Source organism: Sprattus sprattus (genome assembly GCF_963457725.1).
Source record: "Sprattus sprattus genome assembly, chromosome: 8".
Lineage (NCBI taxonomy): Eukaryota > Metazoa > Chordata > Actinopteri > Clupeiformes > Clupeidae > Sprattus > Sprattus sprattus.
In genome coordinates this window covers 8202257-8223238 of record NC_137927.1, presented here as the reverse complement: position 1 = coordinate 8223238, position 20982 = coordinate 8202257, and the positions used below count along the sequence as shown (strand labels likewise).

The 20982-nt window shown below is 42.7% G+C and overlaps 1 protein-coding gene across 1 annotated transcript; it reads left to right on the top strand.

Moving 5' to 3' along the window:
- Window positions 1-1790: 1790 nt before the first annotated feature.
- On the top strand, window positions 1791-12820 carry LOC308368828 (dihydroxyacetone phosphate acyltransferase-like; the record flags this gene model as incomplete). The annotated part of the gene is made up of 15 exons (XM_080843095.1): window positions 1791-1853; window positions 4264-4452; window positions 4573-4749; window positions 6271-6400; window positions 6670-6797; window positions 7282-7357; window positions 7630-7781; window positions 8052-8182; window positions 8641-8864; window positions 9171-9428; window positions 10246-10325; window positions 10505-10645; window positions 12256-12355; window positions 12527-12620; window positions 12724-12820. The coding sequence occupies 15 exons, from the start codon at window positions 1791-1793 to the stop codon at window positions 12818-12820; spliced, it is 2040 nt and encodes a 679-aa protein (XP_080699221.1).
- Between the last annotated feature and the right edge of the window lie 8162 nt (window positions 12821-20982).

Here is a 20982-nt window from a genome sequence, read left to right as displayed (position 1 = left end):
GGGTTATTTTGGCGTAGCTTGACGTAATTCGGTACACGTCTTCATCATGCTTGGACGCACCAAAAAGTCTCTTGACGCCATGGTGGCAGGGCCACAGGAAGTCGGCCATTTTGAGTGGAAGATGCGTTTTGACGTTGTCTCCTGCGCGGCTATGAAATGACAACAATGTTGCAACCTGTGGAGGGCGCGTCGATAACGCATAGCTAACTGACCTCTCTGTTTTTACCCTCTCTGGTTGCCGTGTATGCTGTATTCCAGTAAACAAAGAAATGTGTACTTTTATCACAATACTAATTTTAATGAAAGCACAATGGAAATGTAACTGAGTAAAGAGTAAAATTCTAGTTCAAATATTTACTCGAGTAAGAGTAAAAGTGCAGACTTTATAAAGGAACGCAAAAAGTACTCGTTACCCGAAAAATTTACTTTTTTACTCATTTGCGTTCCTTGTAACGCGTTACTACCCACCACTGCCCCTCCGTTTGAAATGGCGAGGGCCAAGGGGTAGGGGTAAGGGTAGGGGTGGAGATTAGAAATGGGATTGGGCCAAAGTGTCTATAACTCAATCGCATATATGTCAAAGTGCTCTAAAAATTACCAAATTTGCCAGGGACATCAAGCCCTATAACCGTCCATCTTCGGTAGAGTTTTTGTCCATGGATGGAGCAAAATGGCTCTTGCCAACTTGTCAGTGCTTGCCACAAAACACAAATCTCTCTTATAACTCTTGCGTACATTGTTTGATCCAGAGAAAATGTCTTAGGGTAGACGCTGGATCCAGCCCCAACGCGTACATATGCCTGACTGATATCACCTATAGCGCCACCTGTTGGTGGTTGGAAACTTCACTTTGTTTCCACACCTCTTTATTTGACCTGTTTTAACAAACTACATTGCAAAAGAAAAATATACCAAAACAATCCACAAAAAAGTAGTACACAAAACATTACATAACCAAATCATCAAAATCTATCACAAATAATTCCTTAAAATGAAACACAAACAAATTAACAAAACACATAAAAACACACAAACACACTGACAACCATGACTCATTCTGTGCCAAAGCCTAGGCCTACTGAACAGTTTGGCGGTCGTATTTTGTAACGCTTTGCGTTACGTCTAGTTAAACGGCACTTATATGAGAATGTGTCTAAAAAAAACAGGCCCTGCTGATTTAAGCATCGCAGGTCAACACATGTGGCAGGACCCCAACGGTATTTAAACGGTTTTATTTTCTTCCTGTAGCGCGTGTCGACGGCAGTGTGGCTAGACGCAACCAAGTCTGGTGATTTCAAAGGGACTATTGGAGGGCAGAGGGCGTGACTGTGCCAGGTGGAGTTTCCACTAGGGGTGGGCGGATCGATATAAGTATCGATACTATCGATGCCAACGCTGGTATTGGTATCGGATCGATACAATTGTAATGGGATCGATCATTTAATTTAATTATCTCCTCTAGGTTCACTATACTTTGCTCGTGTCTCCTAGACTCCCCTACAATCCTGGGCAAACGCTGCTCTCATATCACGCTTTGCTCTTCCTCCGCCTCATGCTGCTCTGCTGTGATTCGTTGTCGTGCCGTCACGTGACTCATTGACGCAACACGTAGAAGAGCAGCGTCGCACATTGAATGAGAGACATGGCTGAGAGGAAGCGAAGCGCTGTTTGGAGCTATTTTACATCAGAGAATGATTCTACTGCAAGTTGTGACACTTGCAAAAAGAGCATACGATATTGTGGCAACACTACCAACCTCCACAAACACCTAAAAACACATCACAAGGAAAATGCCGAACTACTACAACGGAGAGAGAAGGAAAATGCACCCAGACCCCCGGCACAGAGACAGAGTTCGTTGGCCGAATCTTTTCAGAGAGGCAGTCACTCAGTACCCAGGTAGCTTATAGCCTAGGATCAGTCAGGACTGCAGGCATGGCTAGTTCAACATCCAAACACTCTTCTTCCTCAGCCATGTCTTTGAAATCTGTGCTGAATGTGGTTTTGCATTGTCTTGATGAAAAAAAAATTACATACTGTTCTTCCCTACACAAAAGTATTTTTTAAAGTAAAAGTATCGTATCGGTATCGGTATCGGCGATATTGACCCTATGAATACTTGGTATCGGATCGATACCAAATTTTGCAGTATCGCCCACCACTAGTTTCCACCAAGCCATGCAGCCAGGTCAGGCGGCCTTGGAGTGGTTCCTAAACGAAGAACTAGGTCTTTCTGAATGAAGAAGCATCTGCTAAATGGTGGTCCTTTTAAAATGGAGAATCTGTTATTGACGGTAATTAACGTTTTGTTGTATTATGCCGCCTGCGTTCATTGTTACACATGTGGATTGGAACCGATACACCGAAAGCTGTAGTTTTGCTTTCACTTTGTGTCTAGTCTATGAGCTTGTCTTAACGGCGATGGACACGAAACAAACAACATACACTAACGTTATGCAGTATTTATTTGCCCACCTTAACGTGTGGACGTTTGTACATTTCAGTTGGACAACAAATGCCGACGATGAACTGTCATGAATGTTATGAAAATAAACAAAAATAACGTCTACAGTTTCCCAAAAAGTATTGTCTCTCGTGTAGGCCAAACATGGTATTCTTGTGCGTTTGCAATAGACAAGAATGTAATCAAGCAAAATGTGGCGTATTCATTTTTCATTCAGGTACAATACATTAAAGATGTGGTTTGTTAGCAGGTTCACCAAGTAAAGTATTACGCTTTCATCACTGCCTCATTGACTTGAAAAGCCCTTGGTCTATATTATTCTTACCAGGGGCACCTTAGGCTTATTGTGTTATCATGACGTATGGCCTTATGCACACTGGCGGAATTGCGTGTGTGTTGCGGCTGCTTTACCTGTTGGTTTTCATTTCGGCTCTCATGTTAACAGGTTAGGCATGCACACTGCCTAACTGATAACGGTGTGATGCACCGGGGCTCAGAGGCTGCATGAGCACATTTGGGCTATTTTTTGCTGCTTTAGCCTACTTTTGAAAGTGTGCCCTCTCGCGCTCTGGCCATTTTGCGCTGTTAGATAATTTGTATAGGCTACAGACTCTAAAGTAAGAATCTAGATAGAGAGCCAGGAATTTGGACTTGAGCAGTGTTGTTAATGACTTTGCTCAGCGCAAGGCCCGTGCCCCGTAGGATGAACTAGAAATGGGTGAGTACAGATCCCTCTTTGTTGCAAGTTCTCTTTGTAATGTAATTGTTAACCTACCTCATATGCTGAAAAATGCGCATCTACCATCTAGTGTCTGTGATAACATTTGGCCGCTGTGTTATTGTTGATGAGTGGTCATTGGTGAATTGGTTTAATTGGTGAATTCTATAAATGCAAGTGATGTGTGATCAGGTGCTGTTATCCATTCATTCATATTGTGTAGGCCTATAATGAGTTGTGGTGCTTTTCTTAATGGCTAATGGTTCTATGCGTATCGTATCGGCATACTGTGTAAGCTACCTTTGTGTTGATTTGTAAGTGTAGGCTATTTAAAGCTATTTCCGATGTTTGGTAGTTGGAGATATTAAGGTTAGGTGGTAGGCCCTATGAGTCCAGGACAGGCTGTTAGATTAGCGTTGATACATTTGGCGCTTTGGCCAGCCTTTGATCAGCACCACCAACAGCAGCCACTGGTTTGCAGGATGGGTGTTTCATGGTGAGCCTCTCCATGGTGACATAGCAATTGTCTGCTTTGCAATTGCCTGGAGTGGTTGTGTGTGTGTGTGTAGAGATTGGTATCGTTTTTTTTTTTTTTTTTTTTTACAACATTTTACGTAAATTTAGTTCATTTAGCTGCATGATTTGTTGCTGTTCTTCATTTCAATCGGCTCAGGCACCGAAAGGAAGCACCAAAATCTGCGTGACATTTCGGTCCGGGTCGGTACCGGTTGTATAGGAACCGGTGCCATATTTGTACCGGTTCTCGGTACCCAACCCTATGTCTGTGTGTGTCCGTGTGAGGGGAACAAGAAAAATATTTGCAACGGGGCCAATCACAGATTACAGTTAGTTACAGATTATTCAATTCAGTTACAGATTATTTAGTTTCTTATTGGAACGTTTTTTGAACACAGGAATTTTTGACATGACACACAGGATTAATAGCTACTGTTGATTTCTTTAATCATGCCTTCATGTTGACTCTTTATAATTTAGGCTGAAGTTGTGACAATGACTTTCCTGTCAGAGAGAAATACAATGCATCCTATCCTATCGCTGACACCACATGTTCCATACCTAGTGTACAGAGAAGACACATGACCCAGGTGCATTCTTGGATATTCTGGAGGAGAGGAGAAGGACCAGTGATCTGAGCCATGCCCTAAGGACTTTTTCTCCCCAGCCATACAAAGGACATCCTCCTAGCTCAGCTAGAGCTCTCACACAAGCAGTGCTCGATTCACAGTACTTGCATGATATCACACAGGAGGTAAGATGCCTATGGGAGAAATCAGTGGATTGTAAGACGCAGCATAGGTGTGTGAGTGTGATTGTGTGTTACACTTAAACTTTTCTACACACAAATGCACACAAATAATCACATGTGTAGATTGCCACAGAGAGTGGAAATCCCGTGGAGGTCATCAGAGAGGAGGCTTCTGGGATACTGAAGGAAATGTCACACAATCAGCAGCTCAGCTCCATTCGACTGCTGGGGTACACACTCAGCAAGGTGTTCAAAAAAATCTTCCGCACAATCCTGGTGAATGAAGACGGCCTGAAACGGGTGAGTGCATCAGCTTCACAACAGTGGTGTATTAAGCCGCTTACAAGGTGATATTCAGTTATTAATTTAAAAGGTTGGGGACATGGGGCAGGGAAAGTTTCACTTCAACTTTGCGGGGTGTGGTAGATACAGTACCTCTGATAGACACTGTAGAGGAGTGAGATATAGAAGGGGAGCCTGGATAGACTCAAACAGCGAAGGGTGACCGGATACAGTGCCATTGGGCATAGGTAAGCTAAAATCACAGGCAGTATAAAATATGCTGGTCCTGCTATGTGTTCCTGTAGCACAACCAGTAGATCAAAGGGGCAGATCCAGATTCAGGCCACATCGAGGCTCTGTCACCAAGAAGCAAACATACTGATCAAATCTTCACCTATATCAGGGGTCTTCAACGTTTTTCAGGCCAGGGACCCCCAAACTGATGGCGAGATGAGCAGGGACCCCCTACTATATAAATTGCATAAAATTTTGTTTATAATATACTGGGCCTAGTGCCAAATAAACATAGCTACCCTGTTATTGTGTCGATGGCACACATCCTCCCACATTAAGGAGATGTATCTTCTTTTCAATTACTCCTGACTGACACGATCCAACGGATGACGGAGGAGGAGTCTGGCGCATGGAGTTGTGTTGACAACGTAGACGTTATAGTGAGATTGACAGGTCAACAAACCAATCACACCGCTAGCAAGTTGTTAAGATTGTAGGTAGTAGCTTGCTAACATTAGCTAGGAGGCTCACACACCTTGCAAATCCTCACTTATTTTTCAGTTACAATTAACGTTTTTTTGACCTTGTACAGTGTCTATTTCTCTTTATTTTTTTAAATCTAAGCAAATGTCAAACTAACAATTTATAGGTACAAACAAGACCAGCTATGGAGTTTGGCTCGTCATCTTTTATTTTTGACCTTCGCGCTCTTTAGACTTGAGCAGAAACGCGATCTGATTGGCTAGTGCCTGTGCATGAAAGGTGCTGTGAGTGAACCGGTGCCCAGCTTGAGAGAGCTCCTGTGGGTAGCTGAATGTGTCGATTGGACTGAAAGATAACGTCTTCTCAATCAATTTATACGTTCGCTAGAATATGTGGGATTTATGTTAATGTAAATTTAAAGGGAATAAAGACAATTCTGATTTGGAAGACATTTAAATTTGTGGGAAAAAAAATTGGTTGAATTTTTTAATTTAAAAAAAATGATCTTATCAACCTGCAGTACCTCCGCGGACCCCCTGTAGAAGACCCCTGACCTATATACCATCGCTTCTGATAAATACATAAGTGAAATGCAATTGACAGAGGGGTTGAATTCAATTGAACATATTGACAAGATATTATATTGAGGAACTTGAGGGTATTGACAAGTCTGTGTATTAAAAAACAGACACACACTACATATTTACATAAAACTGGATAACACCAGTGATAAAGAACAGCATAGTGGACCTCTAATCTAGCCTTTTCCATTATGCTTCCATTATGCTTGCTCTTCATGTTGTATTTATCCATCACCATCAGCTTAGGGAGGCCATTCAGGAGCAGCCAGTCATCCTGTTGCCCAATCACAGGAGCTATGTGGACTTCCTGGTTCTCTCCTACATCCTGTTCACCTACGACCTATCCATCCCGGTCATCGCTGCAGGAGTTCGTAAGTATTTGTTAGAAAAAGCCACTCGTTGAGTTTTTGAAATGTGAAGTGTATATCTGGCAAATGTACAATTTAGCCTAATCTAGACCTAAATGTTTTGACCCACTCAAGTCAAATTGCTGGTTAAGAAAGTTCCTTGTGATTTCTTTTTGAATTTGGCTTAAGACTTGACACAAAGCTATTCTTTTACATTAATATAATTATTTCTAACTGACTACTCGCTGTACCTATTTGTTCAACTGTCTCTCTCTCGCCATCCTCGCTTCCAGCTCTCATGGGGATGAGGCTGATTGGAGAGCTACTGCGTCGTTCCGGAGCATTCTTTATCCGCCGGGCAATAAGGGCAGATAAGCTCTACTGGGCAGTGCTGTCGGAGTATGTCAGAACCATTGTGAGGGTATGTGCATTTGGTTGTCTATCTCACCACTCGTTTAAGATTGACCGTGAATCATTTTCAGATTAGATCTTGTGGCTTGTGGTTTGAGATTGTAATTCTCCATATGAGTCAAGGTTAATTACAATCTCAAACCACAAGCCACAAGATCTAATCTGAAAATGATTCACGGTCAATCTTAAACGAGTGGTGAGATAGACAGTTCCAAAAGGTATTAATATTATTATTAAGTATCACACTTGAAGACAAGACAAAGACAAACCAAAATAGATTTGTTTCAAATATTAACTGTTGGTAAATGTGCCTTTGCATTGATTTGCATTTGTAACAGTGCAGTAACAACGCATCAAGACAAATACATCTTATTCTGTCTTGTGATGCCGCGTTTCCTAAGCGCATCCTCACTGCATCCATGTCTGTTGATTCTTTTGCATTGGAATGAACCTGTCCTTGCAGTAAAATGTCTGGGACCTAACTGTCTTGACAGACTGGCTATGCCCCTCTGGAGTTTTATGTCGAAGGATATCGGAGCCGAACACTGAAGTCTTTGAATCCCAAACTAGGTGAGACATGGGACGATTTATACAGTAGATTAGTGATATGGATAAATCTCTGGGATGTTTTTTCCAGAGCTGAAGGATCGACTTACAGATATGATATGTAGATATGATGAAGATATGATGTCTGCTCTTGCAACTGATGTGTGTTTCTGTCTTTCTGTGAATGTGCAGGATTAAGAAAATCCATTGTCAAGCAGGGTGGATATAAATGAGATCTGTGTTTGTGTATATTTATTAACAACACTTTTTGTGTGCTTGTGTGTTTGTGTGTGTAGGCATGATGGACATGGTTCTGGAGCCTTTTTTTAAAGGCGAGGTGTATGATATCAATTTGGTGCCCATCAGCATCAGCTATGATCGGGTGCTTGACGAGTCTCTGCTGGCCCATGAGCTGCTGGGATTTCCCAAACCAAAAGAGTCCATTATAGTACGCTGTGATTTTTAAAACTACATTACAGGATTCCTCCCTTAAACCCCAGTTTAGCAAAGCTCGCCAGTTCAAAACTTGACAGCTGTTGGGATTCTGGCATGCAAAGTTTGTCAACACACCCACCTCTGATAGATACATTTGATTTACACCTCAATTTCATTATTGTTTGAAGTATTTTTAACTGTCACACAATTGTTGGTCAGAATGTGGTTAAAAGTAATGTAATTCTGGTCACGAATTAAATCTCGTCTGTCTGTGATTGCTTAGGGTCTCCTCAAGGCTCGAAAAGTTCTGGAGGATGATTATGGCTCCATGCATGTGTGTTTTGGCCAGCCCATCTCTGTGAGAGAGCTTGCCAAGGGGAGAATCAACCACTTGCAGTATGACCTAGTTCTCAGGTGTGGACTGCAACACTTCCTTACCTTCCTTAGAAAATAGTTTCATCTCTCTCAATAAAGCATGATCGCAACATTGCAAAGGAGATCCATTGGTTTCTATTCAGTTGTGCTGGGCAAAACATGACCATGGCACCTGGACACAAGCGTGCATGCCTGGAACAACTAGTTTGAGCACCAACAGCAACAAAGCTGGCTTTCCTTCAAGAGCTGCCCTGGCACACATCCGGACAAAAACTGTTTATTGACTAAAAACTGAAACTGAAATGACCTACACAGAATGTTGAAGTCTTTAATCTTTGTGTCACCTCTCTCAAACTCTCACACCATTTCATGTCTGTCCTCCTCTCTCGCTCTCTCTCTCTCTATCCCTTTCTACTTTCCTTCTCTCTTTCTCTTTCTCTCTTGCTCTCTTTCTCTCAAACCAATCTCCTCTTACTCTTAATCTCTGAATCTCCCAGAGACATGCCCCAGAATCCCAGTGAGGAGACCCAGGCGTTCGTGAGTGTGGTGGCCCACGGAGTGGTCCGTCTGCAGGAGAGAGGCATGGTCCTCAGCCCCTGGAGCCTCATAGCCCTCATCTTGCTCCAGAGCCCCGAGGGCCTGGGCTTGGACACCCTCACCCAGCGCGCCGCCTGGCTACGGGGGCTGGTCCTGAAGTTTGGGGCCCGGCTTAACTGGCCTGGTAAGAGCCTGAGATAAATATGATAAAATCACATCAAAGACCTTATTTTGACAGCGAAAACAGCAGGAAGAAACGGTCTATTTTGCACTGGAAGGTTGTCTAAGCTTTAGAGATAAATTAAACTTTCTGCTGAACCTGAACCCCCAAGAGTAAGCACTACGGCGATGGTGGCAAGGACAATCTCAGGAACTGGAACAATTTAACAGGAAGAATTACTATCATTAAGTTTTCTTTCTCTGGATCCTCAACATTTTACCACTACCTATCCCAAATGAAACGTGACCTAATATGCCGTGCCCGTTTCAGCTCAGGTTTCTAATGAGGAAGTGATGTCATCCAGCCTGTCCCTCCACCAGTCAATGGTTTGTTGTGAGGGGGGCAGAGTGCTGCTTCTGGAGGAGCAGGGTCCTGGCGGGGAGGCTTCCGTCACTCCAGAGGCAGGCGTGTTGAAGCGTGCGGTTGTCATGCTCATGTGCGCCTCCTACAGGAACCTGGCGCTGCACGTTTTTGTGCGGCCTTCCCTGGTCGCTGTCGCTATGGCAACCACTCCCAACACCAGAAAGGGTGAGTGAGAGGGACAGATAGGGAAAGATAACAGAGAGTAGTTCGATAGAAAGGTATGGCCACACAGAGGTCTCCAACCCATTAGTCATAAACTACTGTTTATTACATTACAGCATGAAGTGCAAAGACTCACTTGCACTAACCATGGAGATTATATAGACCTAGAGAGAGTGAGGAAGTACCACACCCATTAATTTCAATGGCCGATGCTATTTTAGTAAGTTCATTAATTTTAACGAGTTGTTCTATATGAGTTGTTTCAGTCATGGAAGTACAAAATTGCCCGCAGACATCTTTAAAAGTGTAAGACCGTGGGTGCTCACTTCCGGGACCATTTCAATGAAAAGCCAATAAGGTGCCACATTACAGATGCCCACAAAAGTATGTATAAAAAGCATCTCTAACTTCCAGAGATATGCCAAAATTATTTTTTTCATTCACAGCCATTGCCAAATCATATCACCTATCTATATATTGTTGTACTCTTTGATGATGTTTTAAATTGTTCCCATATTGCCTTTATATAAGGCTAATATGATATTAGCCTTGACACAAATATCAGCAGCCAGTCTCCTTTATTGCTATCCACCAATCCACACAGACAAAATACTTTGTGGCCATCTGTAACCCACGGTCCAACAGTTTTAAAGATGTCTACTGGCTGAAGCTAACCCTCCACATCCTGCCCCTCTGGCACTAACTTTATTTTACTGCAGAGAGAAAATTTCACCCTCATTTGATCACAGATAAACAACAACAATACAACAATAATTCAACTAAATATTTCACACATCTACCTGTGTTTCTTACTTCATAGAGGATGTCTTCACACGCTTCAAATTCCTGCAGGACCTTTTCTCCAATGAGTTTGTCTTTGTGCCTGGAATGGCTGCCCAGGTAAGGGATGACATCAGGTTAAGTTGACTTATGTTTCTTTGAGCTGGTCACTGCAACCAAGACAGACTTTTGAAACATGATAATCCCTCTGTTATTTAATGACAAATATAGTACTATTAAACTCTTGAATTCTCTAAAATGGAACTTCCATTCTATCCATTATCCTGCCTCTACTAAAGGACTTTGAGGAGGGCTGTTCGCGGCTGGTGAGGTGTGGGGCACTGCAGACTTCTGATCAAGAGCTGGTTGTGACAGAACATGGTACAGACACAGCTTCCTTTCTCCGAGCTATCCTCCAGCCCTTCTTACAAACATATCAGGTAATGGTCTACCAAAACCTGCAGCTTTACGGCTCACTATAAAAAATGTGTACTGTGACTTTGCAGTTGGTCTAACTCTGTTCTAATTTTGTGTAAATATATATATATACAGTACTGTGCAAAAGTTTTAGGCATGTGTGAAAAAATGCTATGAACTAAGAATGCTTTGAAAAATGTAAACAATAAATGTTTATTTTTTATCCATTTACATGGTAAGACTGAGCACAGCAACAAGACACAACGTAGTTATACTGCATCAGCAGGGTCTCTCCCAGACAAAGATTTCAAAGCAGACAGGGGTTTCAAAATGTGCAGTTCAAGCTCTTTTGAAGAAGACGTTGAGGATCGTAGACGCAGTGGTCAGCCAAGGAAACTTAATGCAGCTGATGAAAAACACATCAAGCTTATTTACCTTCAAAATCGGAAGATTTCAAGCAGTGGCATCAGCTCAGAACTGGCAGAAACCAGTGGTACCCAGGTACAGATATTTGCTGTCCGGGGAAGTCTGGCCAGAAGTGGTCTTCATGGAAGAGTTGCAGCCAAAAAGCTCTACCCCGACAAGGAAACAAGGCCAAGTGACTGAACTAAGCACGAAAACATAGAAACTGGGGTGCAGAAACATGGCAGAAGGTGCTCTGGACTGATGAGTCAAAATTAGAAATATTTGGCTGTAGAAGAAGGCAGTTTGTTCGCCGAAGGGCTGGCGAGAGGTACAATAATGAGAGTCTGCAGGCAGCAGTGAAGCATGGTAGAGGTTCCTTTCCAGTTTGGGGCTGCATTTCTGCAAGTGGAGTTTGAGATTTGGTCAGGATGAATGGTGTCCTCAATGCTGAGAAATACAGGCAGATACTAATCCATCATGCAATACCATCAGGGAGGCGTATGATTGGCACCAAATGTATTCTGCAGCAGGAACATAACCCCAAACATACAGCCAATGTCATTAACAACTATCTTCAGCTTAAAGAAGAACAGAAAGTCCTGCAAGTGATGGTATGACCCCCACAGAGCCCTGATCTCTACATCATCGAGTCTGTCTGGGTTTACATGAAGAGACAGAAGAATTTTAGGAAGCCTACATCCACAGAAGGTCTGTAGTTAGTTCTCCAAGATGTTTGGAACAATTTACCAGCCGAGTACCTTCAAAAACTGTGCGCAAGTGTATCTGGAAGAATTGATGCTATTTTGAAGGCAAAGGGTGGTCACACCAAATATTGATTTAATTTAGAATTTTCTTCTGTTCCTTCACTGCATTTTGTTAATTTATGAAGAATTGATGAAAATAAACTGTTAACACTTCCATTTTTGAAAGCATTCTTAGTTTACAGCATTTTTTCACACCTGCCTAAAACTTTTGCACAGTACTGTATATATATATATACAGTATATATATAAAAAAAGAAACTCGTCAAAAAAGTTTGGACATTTGTGTTTGTTGATTATTTCTCCTTTGTTACAATGCTAATTAGCATTGTATTTGATATTATCGGAAAGCCTGTTTATTTACCTTTACAATGATGTCCAACTTGTAAGGATCATGCATTTGTGGGATGAGCAGCACAGCACAGAAGGGTGGCGCCCAAGTAAAATTTGCCAAACTCTCTGGACAGGTGATCTTCCGTCATTTGACTGAGAACAGTGCCCTGGTGTTTACCGAGAGACAGTACATACCTGCGGTCCAGTCTTACTGTCTGAAACTCATCCTTGCAGGTATGACTACCTCAGCTCACCTGTTCCATGTGACTCACTGCTCACAGTTTCGTCAGAATTAAGTCAAAGTAGGCTGGTCACGTCAACTTGCAGTTTGGTTGGCCAGAGTTGGTCGATCATGTCCATATGGTGTCCTCAGTGATGTAACGACGCATTGAATGCTCCCCACAGGTGAACTCCAGACCTATGAGGCTCTGTCCTCAGACATTCAAAAGAATGTACTCTATGCACTGGTGAGGTTGAAGGCTGTAACAAAAACAAAAGTGTAAGTTCTCCTTACAACCAGACGTAATGTATACCAACTAGTACACTGTCAATGAGATGAGATATGGGGGCTTAAAGACTAATATTGTGTCCTACCGTTTCAGAGGTGACCAGAGTGAGTTAAGAGTCAACAGAGCTGCCATCCAGAGAATTGGAGATATTTTGGGTACAAGATCCTCCATCTTTCCTGCTGTCCTTTAGTGTAATAACATCCAGATATGAATAATAGAACAATTAAGAGAAAAGCGCTAGATGTGCTGTACGAACCTGGGCAAACTAGCTAACATTATAGCGCCAGTGGTACAGGGGGTAGAGGAGTCGCTTAGTAATCGGAAGGTTGCTAGTACGATTCACCACTCCTTCTTACCAAGTGTGTAAGTGTCCTTGAGCAAGACACTGAACCCCTAAAACTGCTCCTAATGCAATTTCCTTGTAAGTCGCTTTGGATAAAAGTGTCTGCTACATATATAGCATTAGCAATACAGTTAGTTACAAGTCTGCAATGTGTGTAACATGGAGCTATCTATAATAATACTTGATAATAGAGATGTAAAGAAAGTTAAACAACCAAATCGTTTCTGACCAATGTAAAATAAGACAAATCAACTTTCTTGATCTCTAGTTGCACTACCCACCAGCCATTGAATGAGCTGAATGGAAGGCCAATACCCCTGTAGTGTCACCTGCTGTTGTGGTGCCTTTACAATTGCAAACTCTGAGCCTAACCCTGAACTCTCAAATGATCAATCCTGAGATGGGAAACTATGAGGGCCTGATTTACTAACAGGACTGCGCCCATTTCAGGCGTAAAATAGCGGGTGTAAACATAAAACGGTATTTACAAACGAGGCGCATTTGAGTAGAAGCGCAGATTAACGCTGATGGGAGGGTAGAAAGAAAAATGGGTGTGTGCCGCTAATATATTGGAGGAGAGAAGTTAAGTGCTCCTAATATTGTATTGCGTGGTATTTACTAAAACTGCCTGGCGAGAGTGCGTCTCTTATTTGAGGGATAATTCTCCGCCTCCTAAAAGCACGTCTTAACCAGGAAGCGCTATTATGATTGATTCTGAAAACTTCGATATGGCAGCAGTTATTAGAACAAGGCGAAGCAAAGACAACGCGCAGAAAGATTTTTTTCAACGCGAATAAAACTTTTCCAGTTAAGCGAACCAGAAATCATTAGACGGTACAGGTTAACCAGCTACGCAATACTACAATTACTGAACCAGATCAGAGACGACATCGAACCCTCCACCCAGCTATCATATTCCATTCCATCAGTTGTTAAACTCCTGGCAACATTGCAAATATTGGCCTCCGGATCATTTCAAACAGTTATAGCATCAGCAGTTGGTATATCTCAGCCTTCACTCAGCCAAATATTCACCCAGGTACTCGACGCATTGCTACGGCGCACTTTTTTTACAGGACTTTTTTTAAATTGCAAACTTTCCGAACGTAATTGGAGCCATTGATTGCACCCACATCCAAACAGTCCCACCTTCAATCCACGAACACATTTACCGAACCAGAAAGCACACATATTCAATGAATGTCCAGGTCATATGTGATGCCAACATGACCATTAATAACGTGGTAGCCAAATACCCTGGATCTGTCCATGACAGTTTTATCTTCCGGAATAGTGCCATCTATCCAAGATTGAGCAACAGGGATTTTGGAGAGGCCTGGCTACTTGGTAAATGTATTTGTTTCAGTGGGGATATATTGTAGTGAACCCATGTCCCTTGTAGAAATTATTAATCTCGCCATGTACACATCTACATTGTTATATTAGACAGTTTATGTATTAATGCCACCCAATAGCATATTTTTTATAATCGTGTATAATCTTTTAAACATCTCGCTGTAGGTGATGGAGGGTATCCCCAACAGCCATGAATAATGACACCTATACCCAACACAGCATCGGTAGCAGAACAACAATATAACCGCGCTCACATTAAATCAAGGGCAGTGATTGTACCTTCCTTGTAAAAGGTTAATGTCCGCTGTTACTTCGCGAAATATATCTATCTCCTCTTCGCTGAACCTTCGTTTTCTCTTCCTCAAATCTCCATGGTGGCAGTAACATGCAGGCGATTTCTCCCGTCTTTTAACGGTGTGCTAAATAACACTAACGACGGAGTTAGCCCAGTGCGGATCTGGTTTGATAAATACCACGGAAAATGCGGAAAAACATTGTGCGGTAAATTGCGCTTTGAGTAAGAAATTCTAATGCACTGCACTTATGACAAGTATGAACATTTTCAGAAACTTGGAAAACCTTGAAACACACCCCCCCCCCCGCGGTAAATTGCGCTTTGGCAAAGGCGCAGATTAAGCTTACGGTACAGGTTAACCAGCTACGCAATACTACAATTACTGAACCAGAAGCTGCGGTCGCAATGTTAGTAAATCAGGCCCTGAGTGTTCGGTCCTAGTGCATTTTATCTTAGTTAGTTCAAACAACTCTGAGTATATTCTCTCAGAGTTAAGCGCGTGCCCAAATAGTATAAAAAGCCATCAATAGAGCTCCAATACTAAGAGTCACCATGGCAACCAGGAGAAAACTAACAGTTTTCATTACCCCACTTGCATTACCCCACGTGGTTGTTGCGTACTTGCACTTGTAAAACCGATTATACAGACATGAAATTTGTGGTTTATTATTTACTTTCTTTGTTTTAAAACCTGTCCATTATTTGTTTGTAAGTTGAATTTTTATTTGTAAAAAACACATTTATATTACATTTTAGATTTTTAATAGACATGTATTGGTGAAGCACATTGTGTTTGTTTTAGATGTGTGTTTTGTATTTGTAAAGCAGGGTGTGCATATTTGCAAATCATGGGGCATTTCTTCTTTTTCTTGTTTTTTTTTTACTGAATGTATCCCATAGAGCAGTACCTGAGTAATTGACTGCCATAGTTATAATAGTTAAAGTAATTGTGATAATAGTTAAAGTAATTGTGATAAAAGTTAAAGTAACTGTGATATCACCCAAGTGGATATAACCATGCCTCCAGCCCTTCTCATGCCGAATAGAATGCTTTGGCTCCATCACAAACTACCTCCCATCAGATACAGTAAGCACGAGACCACAATGTGCCTTAGTCAGTCAAACAGTGGACCTTTAATCTGGACACACACGCACACACACTGAGAGGAGGTAGGGGTGAGAGTGTGTGAGAAAGAGAGAAACAGGCAATGACACTGTAATGTCACTGTAATGTCATTATTTTTTGTTGTGAACTGAGCCTGAAAAACAGATTTTGCAAACGTCATGATATTCTTTCAGACTGTCTTTGATTGACATCACACAGAAAAAAACTTGGGTCTAACCACTGCCAATCATTACATGAAAATCTTTTTTAGAAGTCAATAACATGGACTAACGTCTATCACCTGATGAAAATAATACATTTTATATAAATATGTCTGTTACTCTATGGCCTTATGTTAGGGGTGTCCAAACTTTTTTCACAGAGGGCCAGATATGATAATGTGAAGATGCTCGGGGGCCAATCGTCCCTTCGTACATATTTTAACCATAAAAGTAACATGCAAAAAATACACAATTTACATTGTCACAATTATCTTTATTTTTCAAATGGCAGTGTAACCAAATATAAGCCAATCACGCAGGCTTGAAAAACTGTAAAAACACAATTATGCCATTCATTCATATCTGGAGTCAGATAACAGTGAACAAACAACATGAAATACCTTAACTTTCATGAACTTCATTTTAAACAGGAGTTGTAAGTAATGCTGTGTGTGTCTGTGAATTTTGCAAGGTCTTTTACAAGATCATTCAGAAAGTAATAGTTCATGTCACATCTATCTAAGTATATAGCATCAACAGTTATAGCCAAATCGTTTAATTAAACAGTTTAATAAAACAAATGCCATAAGTCCAAGTGCATATATTAACTTTGCTTTTGGATTTTCATTGTTAATAGTGACCGATGTTACTGTTCAAAACACACAAAATTTTAGATTGACCAAGAAACATTACTTGCTGTCACTAATGACAACGGTGATACTGAGATCTTATTTCAGTAAACAGGCCAGGTCAGGTTTGACGGCACTGGTTGAGATGTGTAAAATGTTACGTAAGAGGGAGTCACTTACTTTTGACCTCAATCGGTTCTTGTTTAAATTCATGACAGAGAATATCTGCTCACACAAATAAGCTATGCCGAATAAGGCAACCGTCTCTTGACAAATTAGGCAAACACAAGTGCCTCGATTTTCAGAGAAGAAATATTGCAATTACTATTTCTCCTGAAAGCGGCTGCCCTCACTGTCAACTTTCCTCTTTTTACTTGCCATGGTAAAAAGGCTTGAGGCGCATAGCCTACTATAAACGTGTTTGAGACGGCGCAAATAGCCTACTATAAACGTGGTTGAGACTCTTATTAAAGCTCTTACTCATTCTCGTGGTTGAAAGTCGGTAACAAGTCACGATAAACGTTGTTGAGACACTTATTAAAGATCTTACTCATTCTCGTGGTTGAAAGTCGGTTGAAAGCAATGTCATTTATTTCTTAAAAGTTATTGAAAGAAATAGACTTACTCATTCATGGTTGAAAGTCGGTAACAAGTCACGTGGTTGAAAGTCGGTAACACAGACAAATACAAAAATTGTTGTCCCTATTCATTGTATTTATATCGTATCATGCCTCTTACCTCATATTTATTGTATATATCATATCATGCCTCTTACCTCATATTCATTGTACTTAAATCTTATCATGCCTCTTACCTCATTCATAACTTCTATTGCTACCTTCACCTGTAATGCATCTGCACTTTGCATATACCTATATCATATCTGCACTAATGACCACTATCGCTGCCAATGTTACTTCTGCTCATACCCCATATAGCCTTTTCCTGGCAGAAATAAAATCCCTTTACCTTATGCTGTCCCAATATACCTGAATTCACCCTAATAAGAAATGCCATCGCGCGCCAGTGTTGTAAATGTTGTACGGAGATAATCTGTAACTTGTGGAAGTTTTATTGTTAAACAGTGAGTACTTTGGTAGATTAAAGTGTAAACTTTGAATACAAATGCTAGTACAGCTTCTATACATTAGCCTATCTGTAAGGTTGTGAGTAGGGATGGGTATCGTTTTTTTTTTCCGATACCGGTGCTTAACCGATACTTCCAAAACGATACCGGTGCCTAAACGGTGCCAGAACCGATACTTTCTTTTTTTAAATCGCACAAAACAACGATTGACGACCTTAAAGGCTTATTTATTGCCAAGGCAAAACGTTTTCTTCAAATTTAACAACATATTAACTGTTTAAGGTATACTATAAATACAAAACACTTGGCTTCAAACCTTTTAACTTCAAACTATGAACAATATATTAACTTTTAACAACTGTTTACAGTATACTTAAATAAATAACCCTAAATAAATACAAAACACACTCTGTACACACACTACAGCTTCACACTTCAGTTATTCTTTTGTAGAAATATGAGCATATTTGCCTTCAGAGTCATAAATGTATTATTTTGTTTGCATTTATTTAAACCCACTGGTTTCGTGAATGTGTACTGCCCCTTTAAGAGTTTAGGTTTAGGGCTGCTGGCATTTCCGTTTAGTCTTCAGTGTGCTATTTCTGATCTGCCTTTGCCTCTTACCTTCTCTCCCCCCTTTACACGCAATTTTGTTGTTGCATTGGCTGCACGTCGCGTTGTTTGAATCTTTTTTTTGCGAAATACAGCCACACTTTTGACGTTTACCTTTCGTGCAAGGCTGCCTGCTCTTCGCTGTCATAAGACTGTTGCAATGTAATCACCAATGAGCGTGAGCAACACAGGCCAGAGTTTACATTGGGAGATGGAGCAGTTTTATATGTGCCCCACGAAATCTCCTAGCAACCCAAAAAAGTATACAGATCGTACTCGGACAGATCGACGCCACTAACGTTACTGCTCGTTAGCTATCACTAGTTTTGTACTGTTTTGGAACCAGCCTCCGTGTTTGATGTTGCCGCCTGAAATAATTCCTGTTTATAAGACAACATTTTACGGAAGTTTTGTTCATTTAGCTGCATGATTTGTTTTTTTCTATCGGCTCAGGCACCGAAAGGAAGCACCGAAATCTGCGTTGCATTTCGGTCCGGGTAGGTACCGGTTGTATGGAACCGGTGCCATATTGGTACCGGTTCTCGGTACCCAACCCTAGTTGTGAGTGTGCAGTGGTAATGTAAGTTGGATTCGTAAAACGTAATTTAGGAAATAAATGACATTGATTGACCGTGTAGCTATTTGTTTTGTCTCATTAAAGAAATAAATGAGATTGCTTGACCGTGTAGCTATTTGTTTTGTCTCTGTGAGAATAAGTAAGAGCTTTAATAAGAGTCTCAACCACGTTTATAGTAGGCTATGTGCGCCCGCGCCCCTGCCTGTAAGTGATGCAATTTGCGACTCATTCACCAGGTGAGGCGACTCGCATCGTGCGCTACGCCTCTGATCGCATACCGGAACTTAGCGCCACTGTTGCCTTGTTCTCACGTGACGAACATTTGAACGATGCCAAAGTAAAAGTCCAATACCCTAGAGGCAGAGGTGTCAAAAGTATTCACATTCATTACTCAAGTAGAAGTATAGATACTAGGGTTTAAAAATACTTTTGTAGAAGTTGAAGTATCAACTCAAGCTTTTTACTTAAGTGAAAGTGTAAAAGTAAAAAAAAAAATCCATTAAGGACAAACTCTTAAGCCGTGTCTCAGGGGCCTATAGTGTTTGGTGTGCTCTGCCCAAGCACCAGCTGTGCGGATGTGATGTTTGCGGAGGGCCTCCTCCCTCGCCGTTAGCGTCTCACGCCATGTCTCGTGCGGCCTGTACTTCCCAGGGGTAATCGGGATGAAGTTGCGTGTAGGCCGGCCGAAGACACACATCGCCGGGGATAGCTTAGTGTCGGGGTCCGGTGTGTTACGGTATTGCAGTATCTCCCTGTGTCAAGTTCGCCCTTCGGGCCTGTATTGTCAGTGATGAGCCTCTTCATCGTCTTCACCCCATTCTCCGCGCAGCAGTTGCTGTGGGGGAATGCCACCGATGAGAGACGATGGTGCACCCCCCTTCTGCGAAGGAAAGACCTGGTCTCGGCGGAGGTGAATTCTGGCCCCCCGTCCGATGCAAGCTCCTCAGGTGTCCCGTATGTAGCAAAAGCCCGGCGTAGGTGGCATATGAGGTCTGCCGCGCCACCTGTCGACTTCGAGATGATTGGCCAATTCGAGTAGCGGTCCACTGTCACGTGGTAGTGTACACCCCTGTGCATGAAAAAGTCCGAACACACAGCCTGGAAGGGGTAAACGGCCATGATGGGTGGGGTCGGCGGCGTTGCGGGCTGTGAGGGTGCCATCCGGTGACAGTGCTCGCAGTCAGTCCGAGCGGTGCAGATTTCGGCCGACATGCCTGGCCAGAACACAGACGACTCTGCACGGGTGGTCATCATGGAGATGCCCTGGTGGGCAGCTGGTAGGGCGCTCAGCACCTCGCCACAGAGTGAGGGCGGTATGACTTACCTATCCTTGTACAGGACCACCCCGTCAGCTGAGGTAATGTCCTCGCGGTACTGGTCGAGGCCACGAATCGATACCGGCATCCCGGTCCTCGACTCGGGGAAGCCGTCTGCTGCCATCTCCTCCAATGTGCGCATATCACCGTCAGTGCCGGTGTCCTCCCTGACGCGGTCCAATGTCACGGACCGCAGCGACTCAAGCCCCGCAGCGAACCAGGTCAGGTCGCTTTCCTCAATGTCGTCGTATGAGAGAAAGGACATCCGCGTGTGTGCTGGGTGAGAGGTGAGTCACTGTGGCGGCGCTGTCGTCCGGAAGATCCATTGGTGACGGGCATGGCGTGGCAACCGGCCTGCGTGACATGGCATCCGCGGCCCTGTTCTTCATGCCTGGGACATGTATGATGCGGAAGCGATAGCGCAGGGTCTTCTCTTTGAGGTTCCTGAGCGAGGGGTTGGGAATGTCATCGAGTGCTCTGTCACCAAGGACCTTAAGCAACGGCTTGTGGTCGACTGCCACAATCAGATCCCTGCAACCCAACACGAAGTAGCGCGCCTTGTCCAGGGCGTCAGCAACTGCAATCGCCTCTCCCTCTACGGGGGCGTATCTGGACTCGGCTGCATGTGTGAACCTGCTGCCAACCAGGGTCACCTTCCATCCGTCAGTGCAGCAGAAGGGCCTGACCGGCGTGCACTGACAGTGCTTCTGGAACAGCCAGAAACCGACGCCCTCCTTTGACCAGTCCGTGGCAAGGCACGTTGACTTGGACTTGTCAAAGATGCGGACACCACGCTCAATCTCTTGGACGA